Here is an 18,644-nt window from a genome sequence, read left to right on the forward strand (position 1 = left end):
ATCTTCCTCGATCCAACGTTAATGTAACATCGTGCAGTGAAGACACACTTGAGACCATAAACCAACAACAGAACTGACCTTTAACAACCAGTAAAAACCAACTGCCGCTATTCCACGGACACACCCAACCCTTATCAAAGCTCACGGAAAACTAAACCGTACTGGGGAAATTTGTCAAAACTCTATGGCCCAGTTTTGGTCCAATTGACCGATCATCACCCTTCAAATAAGATATCTTTGCAAGGTCAGCGTGCTCAAGCGTGCTGAAGGGTGAAAAGAGTGTTTACAAACAGCTTTAACGCGGTTGGTTGATAGCCTTTCAATGTAACGGTAAGTTTCAGTGTTTATTTTTATCAAATCTTACAGCGAGTGCTGTTTTTAAAGTGTGTTTTTGACATGGGACCATTCCATCAATCGTTATGTTTTACCCACCAAACTTAAGGGGAAATCTTTAGCTATAAGATAACTACCACATCAGTGAGATAAAACCTTGATTAAGTAGTTAAAAGTTGAGATGAAAAATACAAATTACAAAAAAATACAAAGGAAAATAGCGGCCGCCGATTGGTTGAGCGCAGCCTTTCTCGAACACATTAATCAGTTTCAAGTCCTTCGAACTACAGTCGACTCTCTGGCTGTCGATCTTCTCGATATCAATATTGCTCCATGTACCGATGAATTCTTCAGTCCCTTCAAACTGCATACTTCGATTGTCTTTATCCTCGATATTTTCTCTTGCTTGAAGGATCTCTTCCTCGACGGTCCCTTGGATTCTATTTGCTTTAAACATCTATTCCGGTTGTCAATAATTTCACTTTCTCATGGCTTGCATAGACATTTTTCTTTGAGAAACGAAGCTTAGAAGGGTGTTTGACATTTCTTTGTTTTTGTTTGCTGGACGTTGCCATGATTCTCACCCATAGCTGGTTAGCAAGAAAAACAAATTTCAATCGAGTCTTCATTTTGCATCGTTCTATAAACTGATGCTTCTCTTCCTCGACGGTCCCTTGGATATTGACAACCAGAGAGTTGACTGTATCACGCGAGAATGTTGCACAATGTAGTTGCATTTTTTTCTCGTACACACACTTACAGTTTGAGCACCAACTTGAAAGAAGTTATTTCCTCATGACGATGGAACCAAATTAGTAGGATATTGGCCACAACCTGGAGTGGCCGGTGCTTTCATGCAAGGTTCCCCCGGGGGGACATTTACCGAACCATACGAGTTTTGGCAATATGGGTATCAAAATTCACGGTTTTTGATAACGTCATGATTCGAAATCCGGACACTTAGAAGCATATCATTTTTGTTATAGCTGGCAAAAAATCATGTAATAAGTTTTAAATATAGAAATATCATCAGGATGTAGTACAAACAGTCAGTTTCAAGAAAATGCATGCAAAATATGTCTTTTTTAACAATTTTTCATCAGAATTTTAAAATTAAAATGACTTGTTGTGCTTCGAATCCCGGACACTGATAAAAGCTGATTCGAAATCCGGACACTTTTGCTTCGAATTCCGGACACTCGATTTTACTTATGAATCGCACAAATTTGGACTGAAATGTTAGTGAAGGCATTCTCTAGGTCTCAAATAAGCTGTTAACATCAAAACAATCGATATTTTACATAAAAATTGGCTAGAATTTAAGAAAATCGAAACCATAAATTTCGGCTTTGCCTTCCCGGTGCTTCGGACGCCTATGAAATATTTCAAGTGAAATGTTTCGCATTTTTGGTAAACTTATAATTTTATTGTATTTAATTGTTTTGGCATTAACTACAGCGTTCAAACAAACTTTGAATAAAAGTTGATGTTGGAATTCATCAAATAACACAGTTTTGACATTCATAATGCGAACTTATATTCAAATAATTGATAAAACAAGATGAAGTGTCCGGGTTTCGAAGCGTCCGGGAATTCGAATCATGACGTTACTGGCCATGAAAATGGCCATTACGACAGTGGTGGCCACAAACTGGAGTGGCAGGTGCCCTTATTGAGGATTCCCCCGGGGGAACATTTATGACAATCAGCGATGGCAGAATCATCATCAAAAGAAAATCTTATGACGCTCGTCAAGAGAAAAATCGGACGGAAATTTGGCTCTCCTCTCTCGCGCACGAAAGATCGGTAATAGGAATCTAAAAAAATCATCAGCTTGATTATTCGGCGCAACATCTATTTCACTACTATACATGCGGTGTAACGTCGCACGTCGAAAAATAACCTGTCACTTTTTGTAGATGGGCAATGTGTATTAACAAAACGAAATAAATAATTGTAAGTGGTGCTAACAAGGAAATTCACAACAAAAAATCATCAACAGATTGATTTGCTTCGAGAAGTTCGGAAACGATTTTGTTTTGCGTCCTCTCTCTTTCGCGGGTGCATAACGTCATGATTCGAAATCCGGACACTCAGTAGAATATCATTTTTGTTACAGCTGACAAAAATTCATGTAATAAGTTGGAAATGTAGAAATATCATCAGGATGTAGTATAAACATTCAGTTTAAAGAAAATTCATGCAAAATATGTCTTTTGTAACAATTTTTCATCAGAATTTGAAAATTAAAAATACTTGTTGTACTTTGAATCCCGGACACTGATAAAGCTGATTCAAAATCCGGACAATTTTGCTTCAAATTCCGGACACTCGATTTTGTTTTTGAATCGCACAAATTTGGACTGAAATACACAGCAAATAATGTAGTAATCCAGCTGCGTGTAAAAGGCCTGGGTGTAAAATAAGTTTTGCATTATTTTATGAAATTCTGTGTAATATTACACCCTGAAATATGTAGCCCATCAGTATGTGAAACCTACTTAACCGAAATGTCAAGCTCACATATACGTTTATCCTTTCCATATTTCATCGGTCTGATGGCCGAGCGGGCTAAGGCGCCAGTCCTTACTGTAGGTGCTGGGTTTGAGTCCCGATGGTTGCAATTTTTTTGTTTTTACAAAAATTGTACATGCAGCGTGTAATATTAAGAGTCTTTTTTGACTAAGGTGATGTGCATGCTTTTGCATGCGATTTTACCATTGGATTTTTTGCTGTGTATTAGTGAATGGCATTCTTTAGGCCTCAAATAAGCTGTTAACATCAAAACAATCGATATTTTATATACAAATTTTCTTGAATTTAAGGAAATCAGAACCATAAATTTCTGCTTTGCCCTTCCGGTGCTTCGGACGCATACGAAATATTTCAGTGAAATGTTTCACATTTTTGGTAAACTTATAATTTTATTTTATTTAATTGTTTTAGCATTAACTACAGCGTTCAAACAAACTTTAAATGAAGGTTGATGTTAGAATTCATCAAATAACACAGTTTTGACATTCATAATGCGAACTTATATCTAAATAATTGATAAAACAAGATGAGGTGTCCGGGTTTCGAAGCTACCACGAATTCTAATCATGACGTTATAGTTCGCAAGCGAAACAGATCTTTTTGCGATTATTCCATCCCAATTTTGCACTCCAATCTATCAAACAAAATAACATAAACTGATTAGCCATTTCACTAACAATCCAAAACATCATTAATCCCATTTAAAATATGTGGTCCTATGAATTTCGGTTATGTCTCTGACATACCATCTTGTACTTTTTTTATTAAAGAAAGATTCAGTTGTCCACATGGTATCCAAAAATCTTAGCCTGAAATATCGATTTTAAACGTTTACAAAAATTTGATTATTATCATTATTCGAATTTTATTGAATCCTCCAGGCAACAAAATGGAAAATCTGGCTCTTTCTTTTGAGAGCATAAATTTTACAGGGTATTTAGTTCTTAAAGAATCTTGCCAACTGTAATCTTACAATATTATTCATTTAAATTTGTTCAGTGCCCTCCTCGAGCTTTGAACTGAAATAAGCTGAATTATATACAATAATTTAACAAGAACTTTTCAAATTTCCTTTATTTTCCAATCACGGATTACACTTGATACCGTCCACATTGGGCTCGTGGGCCACAAACTCCCGCCCGTCGAGCACGAGCTTGAAGATGGCCAGCAGGTCCACCAAATCCGAGCACCGAATCGGGTTGTGCTGGATGCCAAAGTTTTGCAGACTCTTGTTCCGCTTCAGGTGGCTCGTGTTGACGTAAGCGATCCGGTTTCCATGCAGCAGCAACGTCCGCAGGTACTTGAGCGGAACAAACACCAGATAGTTGACGTCGCTGATTTCGTTGTAGGACAGGTCTATCTCGTCGATCAGGTCGTACTTGCGGATTGAGAACGTTCCGAATTCTACGTGGGAGATTTGATTGTGGCGCAGGTTTATGAAGTTGACCGAGGAGAGGTCGGCGAAGATTCCGAGGGGGAGGATAGCGATTTCGTTGTTTGACAAGTCCAGGGTAGTCAGCAGATCCAGGTTTGAAAAAACGTTCAAGGGAAGGCCTTCGAAGGTGAAGTTCATGTGAGTCATGATGAGGGTGTGCAACGTGTGAAGATTCTTGAGAAATTCAAAGTTTCTCAATTGGCCGTTTTTGGACAGAATCAAGGTTCCAAGCTCCGATTTGTTGTAGAACGCGGATGGCCCAATACCGATCAGCTTGTTGTCGCTCAGATCTACCTGGTCAACCACCATGAAGGAGTTGTTTTCCACTATTGAAATGTTGTTACTCGATAAATCTATCGATAATTGATGCCGTTTCTCGACTTCTGGGTCGATTGGCCGGAAGTATACCACAAGCGAACCTGACAATATCCTCGTGATGAGATTCTTGCTGAGGTCTAGCTTCTCCAAACTTTCGAGCTTGCTGAAGATTCCAACTGGGATCTTGGTGATTTTATTGTCTCGCAAAACCAACTGTTTCAGCTGCTTCATCCCGGCGAATATGTCAGCGTCCACGAACTCCAAATCAAGCTTCATTTCCGCCATCCGCAGCTCCACCAACCCGGTAAGCTTCCGAACAACGCTCAGCTCTTTCAACAACGGATTACCGCTCAAGGTCAGCGTCAGCAGTTCCTCCGGCCACTCGAAGGCCTTCGCCGAAAAGTCCCTCAGCCGGTTGTACGACACATCCAAGTGCTTCACCGTGGCAAACGTCTTCTCGCCAATCCGCACCAGGTTAATGCCCTTCGCTTGGACCGACTTGACAAACGGAATCTTGGGCATCGTGTGGATGTGCGAGTCGAAGAACTCGATACTGTCGCTGGACTCCCCACCGTACACGTCCTTGTAGCGGTCATCCTCGGAGGCGAAGATGTTCTTCAGGTAGCAAACCCGGTTTACCGTTTCACAGTTTAGCCTCAGCAGTGCGTTCGGAATCGACGCGAAAGTAGGGGATTCGTACAGAACGAACGCAAATAGAACCGCTTGAAGCACTTTCATTATGACTATTGAGGGGTGATGTAAGCATTAGAACGATGCTGTGAGCGTTATCAGTGCAGCTGGACCGCGACGGAATGAGTGAAGGCTGATAAAAGAAGTTGGTTCTTCGTAGTCATGCTCTGAAATCACAACAAATCTCAAATAGATTTAAGGTTTGTTTCGCACAGCTTCCATACTAAACATGCTACGAAAAAATGTCAACTTAAAATTGTAGAATAGTTCGGTAAACTGAAAACTATGAAATTTGCTGAAATCTTACTGAAAATCAGTAATGAAATTCATTATATTGTTTGACAGATGGTCTAAACCGATCAAAACTTTATCGATTGTTCAACTACCGATTTCGGTTAAGAAATCTAAGTGTGTAAGGATTCCGTGTAAGCCACTAAAACAAATTCAAATTCAACTTAGCAACATGACTCGACAAGAAGCACCTAACTTGCAATTGTGCGGCTTGGTAATTATGTCACACGTCGACCTAATGCAAAACTTAGCTGACAAAACCCAAAGCTGTTGAACATTTTGGTCATGCTGTTTGTAACCCTAAACTTGTAAGCTTGCGTTGTTCGTTTACCGCTATCTAGAAAGGACGCCCAAATTCCCTGGGTGAACGTGCCCCAGAATGTAAACTGAGCATTTCTTGCCAAGCCTAAACCCTACACGAGCCCTAGTTCGCGTTGGTCTTACGTTTCGTTCAGTTGTCCGAATTAGGCAGTTCAAAATGATTTTGGTTTTCCTGTCCACCGTGGGACTTTGGTTTCTGTTTCAATATCTCAAAATCGCGTTCCAGAGTAGATATGCGCGCAAGATTCCCACCATCCGACCGGTCTACCCACTAGTTGGCCACATCCCAATCTTCTGGGGCAAAAACACCCGGAAGGCGTTCTGGCTGTACAAGCAGTTTGCCTCCCGCGTCGATCGGCTGGGCAAAATAATGGCAGGTCCGATGCCGGTGATCGTGATCAACCATCCCGACCTGATGCAGGACATTCTGACGCGGCACGACCTGTACGACAAGCCGTTTTTCTACGACTTTTACGGGCTGGGATCGGGACTGATCACCGAGCGGTGTAAGTATGGCTGGTGAGATCGATGGGCGCAGTTGGCTAATGATCACCGAAACTTTAGCTGGTGAGAAGTGGCGCTACCTGCGACGAATTCTGAACCCAACGTTCAACACGCGCATGCTGAACAACTTCATTCCGATCATGGACTCGCGGACGCAGAGGATGGTGTCCAAAATGGCAACGCTGGCGGACCGTCGAACCGACGTCGATCTGCTCGAGTACATTGGAGTCTGTTCGCTGGAGATCGTCTTCTGCACCACGATGGGTCGGAACGCCGATGAGCTGCGCGGACAGCCCGAGTACATGGAGTGTATTAAAGTGTAAGGTGGTTTTGGCTGTGGATTAAAGACTGGCGTTTCAAGATACGTTTGTTTTCAGCGTAATGGAAATGGTTGGCAGACGTATTATGAATGCAAACTACATGGTGAACGCACTGTACAGACTGACAGGCACGTACAAGGTGGAACAGAAGGCCCGTGAAGTGTGCAAGAGATTTACGAAACAGATAATCGACAGTAGAAGGGAGGAGCTCGATAAGGAACAAAACGTGACCGTTAAAGATGATGAGTTCCATAGACGTTCGTTGAACTTCCTCGATCAAATTCTGATGATCAGAAAGGACGATGGAACGGGGTTCACAGACCAGGAGGTTTACTACCACCTTGAAACGATTATATCGGCGGTAAGTGCATCGTTCAATCATATCATCATTCTTTTTAAATCTCCGGTATCTCTTAGGCAAGTGACACCACGGCCCTTACCGTAGCGAACACGTTGCTCTTCCTAGCGATGTATCCGGACATCCAAGAAAAAGTCGTGACCGAGCTAAACGAGGTCTTCTTCTCGGAAGCTATCGAGCTCAACCAGGACACCCTAGGTCAGCTGCGCTACACCGAACAGGTCATCAAGGAGTCCCTCCGTCTGTGCCCCTCAGCGCCAGTTGAAGCTCGGCAAACCTCTTGCGAGATAACCTTGGACGGAGTTCGCATCCCAAAGGATCAAATCTTGGTCGCCAACTTCTACACCCTGCATCGACGACCCGACTTCTGGGGACCCGACCCGGAACGATTCGATCCGGATCGGTTCACGCCGGAAGCCGTCCAGCAGCGACATCCGTACGCGTACCTACCGTTCAGTGGAGGTCTGCGCAACTGCATTGGATCACGGCACGCCATGCACACTTCGAAGATCATGCTGACGCGCATTTTGCAGAATTTCGAGGTTCGAACCGACATGAAGCAATCGGAGATGCGGTTCAAGTTTGAAATAACGCTGAAACTGGTTGGGCCTCATCGGGTTCGGTTAGTTAGGCGCGGACTGAAGTTGTAGAATCAAATTTGTAGTTTAAATAAAATCTTCCGTAAACAATTTCCGTGAAGCCACTTGACTTTGTTATCCGAACCATTATCACAGTTGGATAATTTCCAACACTAGTTTGTAGTTCGAGTGGTCTGCAAGCACACCATTCCAACTAATGCCCCATACAATGTTCAAACAAACCGCGTTTCTAAAGCCTTTATCGTTATCATAGTGCAGCATTCCAAGTTCAAACATGCAATTTGTTCATTAGATTGCACAGCGGTTGGGCTAAATGTTTATCCCTCAATTAACAGCGATAGCATAGCAATTGCACTCACTCAATGCACTGATTGCTGGCAGATAATTGCACCCCCTTCAAATGTTTGGAGTTTTTCAAAATGCAGTTTGCTAATCATAGAATTTAATAATTACGGCGTTGCCAGCGTAGTAACTCGACCGTTTATTCACGTCCAAAAGTGCAGCTGGAAATCGATTACAGTAATTTATTGAAAAATCAATTTGAATTCAACATTTGTGCCCAACCCATACGGCATTGAGCACTGAGTGACTTAGTAAAAAAGTAGTGAAAATTTGCATTTTTTTCGATCCATCCGTGATTCGAAAAAAAAACTTCCCCTCGAATAAATAATTTAACTACAATTTTCGCACCGAGTTGTCGGTGGCAACCACGCGCTGGCGCTGGCTTTGTACTGTCACCATTACACACGTGTGAATGCGCACAAGGTTGAAACGTGCGACAATTTATGCACGTTCGCAACGAAATACCCAGCATATATCCCATTAGAGGCAATAGGAAAAAGAAGCCAGCACTGACTGGTACTATTGGTCACTACCAGGAAACCGACAGGTGATACAGCCCGGTTAGCAGATATATCCCCGATATCCCTGGTAACGTAACGACCACTCTGACCACTTCAGCCCCCCCAAAACTCGGTAGAGTGTAGCCAATTCCCCACGGCTGGGTGGCTTTTGGGAATTGTACTAGGGACACACACTGGCTCTAGCGCTCTTTGCGTTCGGTATTACGTATGTAAAAATATTCCAACCTGGCAGCCATCGATCGACGACTCTGAACCGAGGCTGAATAACAGGGATCATTTCTGCTTGCTAATTTATATTTTGTTAAAAATATATGTATGAAATGCAAAAGTGACTTTTTAGCTATTCTGTCGTTGATTCGAGTAATTAATTTTTTTTTTATTGTGCGAAATTTTTTGTAATGTCATTCCGTTGTGAAACTAATTTCTTTTCATTTGTCCTTCTGCAGAATCAAAATCCCCCTTTGAGTTCTGAAAAGGTCAACATTTCAGAACAGTTAAAAGTTAGACTTTTCTACACTCATCATGACAGCATCTTGAAGCCAACATCATTCCTAAATCACAAACTGGTGAAGCCGATTAAACTTCATTTTTCATTTCTAAGGATCTTCTTATCGCGGCTCGTAGCAAAAAAATTAATGTGGAGTTGTCAATGCTTGAAAAGGGATATAGCACTGAATGGGACTGCTCGATATTCGATAGAACTTTCTGTCAGCGATCATTTCCCAAAACGATATTTGATCGCTGACACACAACGCCTATCATGATCGTCATTGCTTGGCGACGGTCAGTGAATGTAAACACGAAGACGAAACGAACGAAAAATGAGCACCACTCAAGCAGCCGCCCGAACGAGACAACGTGCTCTTTCTCTTTCTCTCGTTTTTGTCTCTCTCTTCCTAATGTGTGCTGCGTGGTGACAGGAGTCATATGATAGCTATCATTGGAGAGATGATCGGAATCTCGGTTGATTGTCAAACGATCGCTCTCTAAGCGATTTTTTCCTGGAGGGAAGTCGATGATTGTGTGATTGACTTTGCGTAGCACTCATTCCTTTGTATGTGAAACGAACGAAAGTAGAATGTAAAAATCAGGTTGTCGTGGTGAAGACGATTGGAGTGTTCTGTCAGCTATCACCATTAAAGTCGAAATTTCGCAAGCTCTGCTTGCTATCGACCTATTTATCGTCTGCAAAATCCAAACTTCGTAAGTTACTGTATTTTTTTAAATCTGCATTCAAAAACTCGAGCTATGGCGTCAATATGGTGCTGTCTTCTCGTATCATCATAACGACCTTTTGTTAATTAAATTATTTTGAAAAAAAGTTAGTTAGTTTAACAATTTTCGAAAACTTAAAGATAAAAATAAAGATAAATAAATAAATCAAAAAAGAATAAAGTAATTGAGTAACGAGTTATCGATTTTCTCTGCTTAAAAACTAAATCGACCTTTTTTCTTTTTTATTAGCATTTTGAAATTTTACGCTTTCAAATCAATCAATGTGCTTGGAAAAAATGTGTAATAAGAAAATCAACAAATGGATTTTAAGATAGCCTCAGGTCCTTTGAATGCATCCTGGTATAATATATTTTATTGAACAAAAATAAAACATAAATCTAGAGTTTTTTTTTATTGAAAAGGTCCTAAGGTTCATTCCACCTGAAGTGTGCAAGAAAAAATGCAAATTTGAAAATTACCATCTCCGATTCTGCTCAAATTTGGCAGAGCTGTTGAGACTATCAAAACATGCAAAAATCCCGAATTTCATCCAAATCGGACAACCCCCTCCATTTTTGTACCCTCCCAAAAAATCGACTTTTCGGCGATTTTTGAGCGAAACCGCTATCTTCAAACGACGATAACTCAGGAACCACAAATCTTAGAGGGTCGGTCTTAGACTCAATTTTGAAGGAAATTGGACGTAGAATCCATTGCCGTGATCAAAATTTAGATTAAAATATTTGTTCTACCTGTATTACGCAATTGAAAACTTTAAATGGCCGTACCTCAAAACAGCCCTATTTATTTTTTAAATTTGACCTCAACATCGCATTCCCCGGCCAATTTTACATAAGAATCACTTATCGACAGAAAGGAATATGTTTCGTTCCAGAGATATCGAATTTTAAAGTTTTGAGTATTTGAGATTACCTAAATTAGCTTTATTCGTCGCATCTGCTAGAAGCACACGGGCGCGCTGATCAATAACTGCTACCTGGTGTTCTGTAAGATGAATTATATTTACAGTTTTATACGATTTTGAGATAATCAATATCAAAAATGGAGGGAGTGGTCCGATTTGGATGAAATTCGGAATTTTTGCATTTGATTTGATTGAGATTGAGTTTTGATAGTCTCAACAGCTCTGCCAAATTTGAGCAGAATCGGAGATGGTAATTTTCAAATGCGGTTCCGCTTCAGGTGGAAAGACCCCTATAAGATATTGTGTCTTATATGTTTATAGGACCTAATAAAAAAGTCCAGAAATATACTTCTTTTTCATATTTTGAGGAATTATCTTCTATTCCAGCTTAATAAAAGTAAAGACAGATGCACATATATTTTCAATGTTCATGTCTTTTCACTTTGGCCCAAAGTCCTGGCGCGTAACTTGTAACAAGGACCAAAGCTGCGAACCGAATATTAGCAGTGACGCTTTGGAATGTTAACAGTCTGGAACGCATAATCGGTTTCCTGCCATCTTGCTGAAAACGTGGTGATGTTGAAAAATTAATGAAAATTTCAATGATTTTTTTTTTCTACATAATGATTCTAACAAAATCTAACGCATCTATGAATATGACGCCATAATTAGAATTATTAAAAAAGGTATTTTTTTTATATTTTTCAGCAAAATGAGAACTCTCGAAAAAAACCGATGCCATATTGCCATTGTTATTTGGTTGCATTATCAGCTCGTCGCCGAGGCCCTACTTTGGTAAAACAATAAAAAATAATCATAAAAAATAAAATTAATTTTAGAAAAAAATTACTAAAAAATATCATGCAACAATCAGCAAGAGAAACAGGTTTTTTGTTTGATGTGTTTTCCAGTTGAAAGTTTACTTTGTAACATAAAATTAATGGCATCTAAAGATGCATGACTATTATACATAGCTGCAAGGATCCCCCAAAACTCTATTTAGATCTTAAACCAACTTCATGTTCTAAGCTAAACCTGAAAAATAAACTGAACTGAATTGAATATCATGCAACAAAAAATAATTCAGCATTCAAGTCAAGGGTCCCGATTGCTCCAAAAAGACTCATTCACTCGCGATCACAAATCAAATGTGACGAAACACTGCTTTGACCTTTTTCCTACCGTTTGTCACTTCCACACCAATCGCTACTGAATACTCTCTCTTTGCTCTCTCTCCCTCACTCCAATCAGGTAGTACAGCGAATGGCTCAGAGAGGCTGATTGCGCTATGTCGCTCAATGGAATAGTCTGCGATTGTTTTGATCATTTATTAAACTGCTTAAAATCAATGTTATCAAAAATATTTTGCAATTTTGTTGATAACACAACATCAAAGACACATTTGACAGCGATTTCCACCATGCCAAATACAAATTTACGGTAAACTGTGGTAGTGCAAGCCAAGTGGCCGCGCTGGACTTTTCTTGGATTCTCTCACATAACTTGCTGGCAAATAACATTCAAGCACTAGAACACTGAAAAAAATCGAAAATGCATAAAAATGTGTGTCTCAACTCGTTGTTAGCAATTTTGAACATTGAAGAGGGGTGACATAAACATTGAAAAATATCGGCGTCATTTTTTTCAGGAAATATATTTTGGACTGCCTCCAAAATCTTAATTTTATTTTTTTGAATATATTTTTGGTGACGATCAAAACATTTGGCTAAAAATTTTGATGTGAAATTTAAAGCTTATAATAACTTTAACACATAATCAAATTGAATATTGCTTCACTACAACCCTTTTTATCTCCCACATGTCCAAACCACCAAGTGTGAAATAAAGCTAGACCATTACATGCAACTGTGCAATAAGAGCACACCCCCCACCGCGCCAGGTAGCGTACAACTAATCCAAACGGCAATTTCGACACCGTTCGAAAGCCTCCGCCACCATTGCTACCATGCAGATCGGTACCAGCAGATCCGTTTTTTTTTTAAATTAAATAACACACACGCAGAGCAGGGCTTCGATGCAACACACCAGCTCTAATCCACTGCACGTGGAGCACCTGCAGTTGAATTTTAACGGGCCACGTGTACCGTTGAGTTGGGTGGCTTTAATTGTGTCGAAATGTGGTGTATTGGATATATTAAAATACTAGCTCAGTGGATACAAACCCCATTTTTTAACGTCTTAAAAATTATCTGACCATTTATAAGTTTTTTTAATTATTTAAATAATATGAAGTTTATGTTCAGTACTTCTAAATAGTCTTGTTGAAATGACTGAGTAATTTATTTATTTCGAAAAGTTCAAGTACTGTAAACCTCAAATTAATAAACATAATATTGCTAACGGTAAACCCCACCTATCCTCAAGTTCCGATCCAGACCCGCCGTTGGCCGTGTGGGGGTGGACTTCTGCCTGGCCAATCCAACTGACCAGCCACCACAATGAGGGCTCGTTTTTGGTGCTGGAATAAATTACCGCGCGCAACATTTTCCGTGCAAATGGGTGCTAATAGATTTACGAGTTTTAAAAATGTTCACAACTACTACCGGCTGGCACTAATAGTTTTACGATTGCCGGTGCCGCCCCCGAAATCTCCCAGCCGGGCCGGGTTTTCCGGTTTGCTGGCCATCGACAAGGACCACTCATCGTAGGCCGGAGCGGTTTGCTGGAGGGTTAGGCTTAGGGTGCAGGTGGTGTCTGTTAACTAACAAGAAACTATTTTTTTATGGGATTGAAAAAGTATTAAATTTGATTATTTGGCATAAAATTTGATAATCATAAGTCCAAACTCACTCAAAATACGCCGACTTCCCCTTTACCCAAAGTACGGTAAGGCAATGAATTTTTGTGACTTCATCACGTTAACCGCTAATTGGTTTTGAGGGGGGAAGTCGGTTTATTGCATGTGTGCTTGCATGGATGATACCAACAAAATTACAAATTTGGGCCGGCAATTCCGAGGTCAAATTATCGGGCCCGACACCGACACCGTGTTGTAGTTATGCTCATCTGAAGTGGGCACTAAATTTGATGCATGCGACCCACGTGCTCTCTATAGACGCATCAGTTTTGATTTGATGATCCAATGAGAGGATCCCCAGGAAATGAAGATGAATGTTTAACAAATTTTGAAGGGGTTTTTCCGTTTCAAAAAGTCTATTGGGCAATAGCATAAAAACACCCCACAAAGTTTTATGTAGATTAATACATGTATTTAAAACATTTAAAATATGCCAATAACCAATCAAAAACATCTAAATTTCTCGGTTATCTAAAAAATTGATTGGTTCAACATTAATTTGTATGCAAACTGGAAAAATACTAACTAAAAACAAACGGAATGGTATGGAATCATACTGAGCTAGGTACAGAAGTGTTCATAGAATCTCAAGAAGATGACGTCAATAAAATTTGAAATGTTTCAAAAAATAGTTGACTTTGATTTTGAATACTCTCAAAGAGTCAAAGGTGTTTTTCTGATTGAAAACGAATCCGAGTCGTCAAACGGATTTCATTATCGGATTATTTGAGCAATTGTATGCTAAGAACAACTTAAATCAGTTTATAGAATACAAGTTTCAAGTGTTATCGGAGCAGAAATCAAAAATATTTTCAAATTAATAATTTTCAGTAAAACATTTTTTTTAGCTAAGCGGTCTACGCACTTGGTACGGAACAGGTCAAGGAAAATTTGAAATGGGCAGCAGCGGGGAGCAAAAGCAACCCAGAAAGCCCCAAGAAAACGTCCCATTCTTTTGTTCTGCTGTTTGTAAAGTCATGTCTCTACCCCTTTTCTTGGAAGGTGCATATTGGCCCTTAATTTGGAAAATTTGGAAAATCGTGCTACAAAATTGGTTTTGGTGGTAACAAAACAGGATATTTTTTAATAAAAATTGTAACCCTTACCAATGGTCAATTTGACTTGAAACTTTTTGTTTATCTAACCTCAAATTTATATTAATTTTATAAAAAAAAGTTTGTGAACTTAGTTAAACAAACATTGAATTTTCAAATGAAATATTAAACGAACCCTTACCAATGGTCAATTTGACATAAATAATTGAATTTGCTCACTTTAAGGCTGAAATTTGTTCGAAACACAGTGACTATTAAAGTTATTTGAATCATGAGAAAAGTCTGACCAGTTGGATAATATTTTAAAAATAAGTTGAAATCCTATCAATGTCACCCCGATTTACGGTACATTTATTTACAGAATTTTCTTCTGCTGAATTTACTGAACGTTAAGATTTAAAAAAATAGTTTCAGAATACTATCCTGAACCAACAAATTACACATGCAGCACATTCTAGAGTAGGTACCAATATTGTAGTTAAATTGAATAGCTGTTTTGGTATTTTTATTCTAAGAAGTGCAGTTTTTGATTATTTTTTGATAATTTAATCAGGCATAGAACAGCAAAGGATTTCAAAATATTTCTAATTGAAAATTTGTTCTCCAAATCACATCAATTAAACATGAATTTAATTTAAAAAAATAAAATGGCTTGTAAAGCCGACACATTTGAAGCTTTATTAAATGTAATTGACGTCTTACTAAACTTTATCACCCTTATTTGGTGACATTTCAAAAAGATTTTAAAATAATAATAATTAATTTTGCTGAATCTGCATTCCGGACAATATTATATTAAAAATCATACCAATTTCGAAGTAAATTTTATATTAAATCTGCTACCAGAAAAAAAACATGCAATTAACTTTAGAAATTCTTGGAAATTAATGTCTTTTGTAGTGATACCGAATTGCTTATTTTATTTATTTAATATTTCAAATTTCGCGGTACTGACCAATAGCACGGTTCAGATTATATTTCACGGCTTTCAAAACTTCAACGAAATCACGTAAAACTTACTAGCCATTGTAATAATCTATGAATCTTTTGGTGGTTATTTTTGTTTCTAAATCTGCATTAATATTTTTTTATTAAATATTTTCCTTTTATTATTTTTTTTTATTGTTGGCTGTTTCTTTTAAGTTATGTGCCAACCCGTTTTTAGCAACACATATTTTCAATAGTTTTGCTTGCCAAAAATCTATGTCAAATTTTAGATCTAAGGATTGGTTTTAAAACTTAATTAAATACAAAAGATAAGCTGATGTTTATACTACCTTCATTCCACGAAACCTCAATTTCTATGAACCCATCCAAGCTTTTATTGTCGTTTGCATTGCAAAAGCACCAAACCGTACTGCTTATCATCAATTCTCGATGGTTCTTTGATGTGATACAATGTTAAGCGGTATTACTGGTGCTCCACAGGGAGTTTGCGGTTGCCTGGCATAATTTCATGCATCTCTACAGCTCAGGCTCCCAGCTGCTGCTGCTTCTGCTGCTAGAAAGGTCATTTCAGAACGGAGCCGAACCATAACCCCAAAAACCGAATACGGAGCTATTAAAATGTTGATTGCATTTGTAGAACCCGGTCCCGAAAAAGCAAACCCCTCAAATTGGACGAGTGAACGCCTTTTGCGGCGTGTTCGAAGACCCGATGATGGTACGATGGCCGGGGCAAGCATTCCGACATTGCTGCTGACCAGAGTGCGTGTGAAGATCGACCCTGAGTTTGGCCCGGAGGCTAGAACTCGGCATTTCTAGCCATTTTGGTTATTCAAGAAGAAGGTTAAACTGAGCATTGGAAACTTAAGACTGAAGACTGAAAACCGAAACAACCATTTCACCCCATTTGCCCTGCATGTGCTTGTGGGTCAAACTTTCTTGCTTCTCCAGCACTCATACGAGCATACAACGCTCTAGCAGCAATGGCAGTTTTGTACTATCAGCAAATTTCGATGGTGTGTTTGTGGCCTGTTCGGAAAGGCAAAAGCTCAAGTCTCGGGGGGAGATAACGTTCGCATTTGTTAGCTCTGTGGAAGTTTATAATGTGCATGTGCCCTTAGACTCTGGGCTTTGTGGTCGGGGCTGGTAACCATCAACGACTACGTTTGAAAATTTGCAGTTTATTTCACGATGCTTTACTATCCCTGGTACTTGGTATTGACTTTCCTGCTTGGTGCTACTCAATGGTTCGTTCAAATTTTAAATTAGTTGCAATGTTGACCTTGTGGAGCTGCAAATCTTAATCGTTGGCTCGATTTCATCGAATTTGCTGAGCAAATCATATGATGGTAGTCTAATGTACTCAAGATCTCTTCAAATTGGATTGCATTCTCTGTACTTAAATCAGCTAATCCAACCAAAAGGTTCCCATTAGCTAACGAACTTCAGCAAACAAAACTTCAAACAGTTCAAACAGGCGCCCAAAGACCCGGACCGGAAGTGCCCACGGACCCTTCGCAAACTACCGTTTCATTAAAGTCTACAGTAGGAATACTGTTCAGAGTTCTGCCTATACTTGCGAATGGAAGACGGATGACCGCAAACGGATGCTTACTTCCCTCCCACAGGCAATCCGGTTCAACAGAGAGGAAGAGCTGGAATGTCGTTCACTGTCGGACCAATTTCTGGGTCTGTTTTATGGCCTTTCACCGGTGATGGCGACTTACGACGAGGCGTTGCTGACATTGTCCTTTGGTTTTATTTAGGGGAGAGTGGTCAAATAAAATTAAAAATAAATTGCTGTTTCTAGAACGGTCCCGAAAGCCTCTTTTTTATGATAGTTTCATTTTATATAATGTCTTATAGTGAAAACAAATATAAGTAAGTGTTCTGAAACACTTATTTGAATTCCTAAAATAATCTGTTTTACTAGAAGGTTTGTTAAACAGTGAACTTCATCAAAAAATCATTAAAGTACTTTTTGATTGCAAAGTTGTTTTGATCAAATAAAAAATGTTTTCTACGATTTCTATTTTTTCTAAAAAACATTTTTTTTTCAAAAGTTTATAAAGTTCATAGTTTTCTATGGCTCAAAAGTAGCGTTTTTTGTCTCCTAAAACATGGCAAAAAATCAATAATTAATACACAGGGAATTTGGAAAATTGGTTTTAAGTGAAAAAAAAGTAAATTTAAAACCGCAAAAACACCGTGGGAAATTTTCAATTTTCACACGAAATCGGGAAAAGTTGCCCCAACCCCTCTTCGATTTGTGTGAAACTTTGTCCTTAGGGGTAACTTTTGTCCCTGATCACGAATCCGAGGTCCATTTTTTGATATCTCGTGACGGAGGGGCGGTACGACCCCTTCCATTTTTGAACATGCGAAAAAATAGGTGTTTTTCAATTATTTGGTGTCAAAGGGACTTTTATGTAAAATTAGACGCCCGATTTGATGGCGTACTCAGAATTCCGAAAAAACGTATTTTTCATCGAAAAAACACTTCAAAAGTTTTAAAAACTCTGTAATTTTCCGTTACTCGACTGAAATTTTTTTGGAACATGTCATTTTATGGGAAATTTAATGTTATTTTCGAAGAAGGGTCATTTTTTCATTTAGAACACAATTTTTTCATTTTAAAACTTCGTGTTTTTTCTAACTTTGCAGGGTTATTTTTTAGAGTGTAACAATGTTCTACAGAAATGTAGAGCAGACAATTACAAAAAGTTTGTTATATATCATAAGGGGTTTGCTTATAAACATCACGAGTTATCGCGATTTTACGAAATTTTTTTTTGAAAAAGTTACTTTTTGCGTTTCTCTCTGTTTCGTCATCCGTGTCTGACCAACACCGGACCAATCCGGAACCGGTTCCAGGGTACCACTTAAACGGTTCAAATAATTGTCACGCTAGAAACCCGTCATGTTGCATATCAAACTTCATGAAATTGAAAGTTATGACCATCTGAGATCATGCCGATGTCCCCTGACCCAACTAGGTCACTCCGGAACCGGTTACCGGTGGCCACTTGGGGACACTATCGGAATATGTAATGAACCCTATCATCTGACGTATCAAACTTCATTCTTTAAATTTCTTTTGAAACCAACCTTTCAAATAA

At 39.0% G+C, this 18,644-nt stretch overlaps 2 protein-coding genes across 2 annotated transcripts; one reads left to right on the forward strand and one right to left on the reverse strand.

Moving 5' to 3' along the window:
* Positions 1-3,925: 3,925 nt before the first annotated feature.
* On the reverse strand, positions 3,926-5,391 carry LOC120431554 (carboxypeptidase N subunit 2-like). The gene has a single exon (XM_039596661.2). It carries the CDS (start codon positions 5,357-5,359, stop codon positions 3,953-3,955), a length of 1,407 nt encoding a protein of 468 aa, XP_039452595.1. The 5' UTR covers positions 5,360-5,391; the 3' UTR covers positions 3,926-3,952.
* Positions 5,392-6,019: 628 nt separating this feature from the next.
* LOC120431555 (cytochrome P450 4V2-like) lies at positions 6,020-7,755 on the forward strand. Its single transcript, XM_039596662.1, has 4 exons — positions 6,020-6,429; positions 6,488-6,746; positions 6,805-7,108; positions 7,165-7,755. The coding sequence occupies exons 1-4, from the start codon at positions 6,081-6,083 to the stop codon at positions 7,753-7,755; spliced, it is 1,503 nt and encodes a 500-aa protein (XP_039452596.1). The 5' UTR covers positions 6,020-6,080.
* The last annotated feature ends 10,889 nt before the right edge of the window (positions 7,756-18,644 follow it).

Source organism: Culex pipiens, chromosome 3 (genome assembly GCF_016801865.2).
Source record: "Culex pipiens pallens isolate TS chromosome 3, TS_CPP_V2, whole genome shotgun sequence".
In the NCBI taxonomy this organism is placed as follows: domain Eukaryota; kingdom Metazoa; phylum Arthropoda; class Insecta; order Diptera; family Culicidae; genus Culex; species Culex pipiens.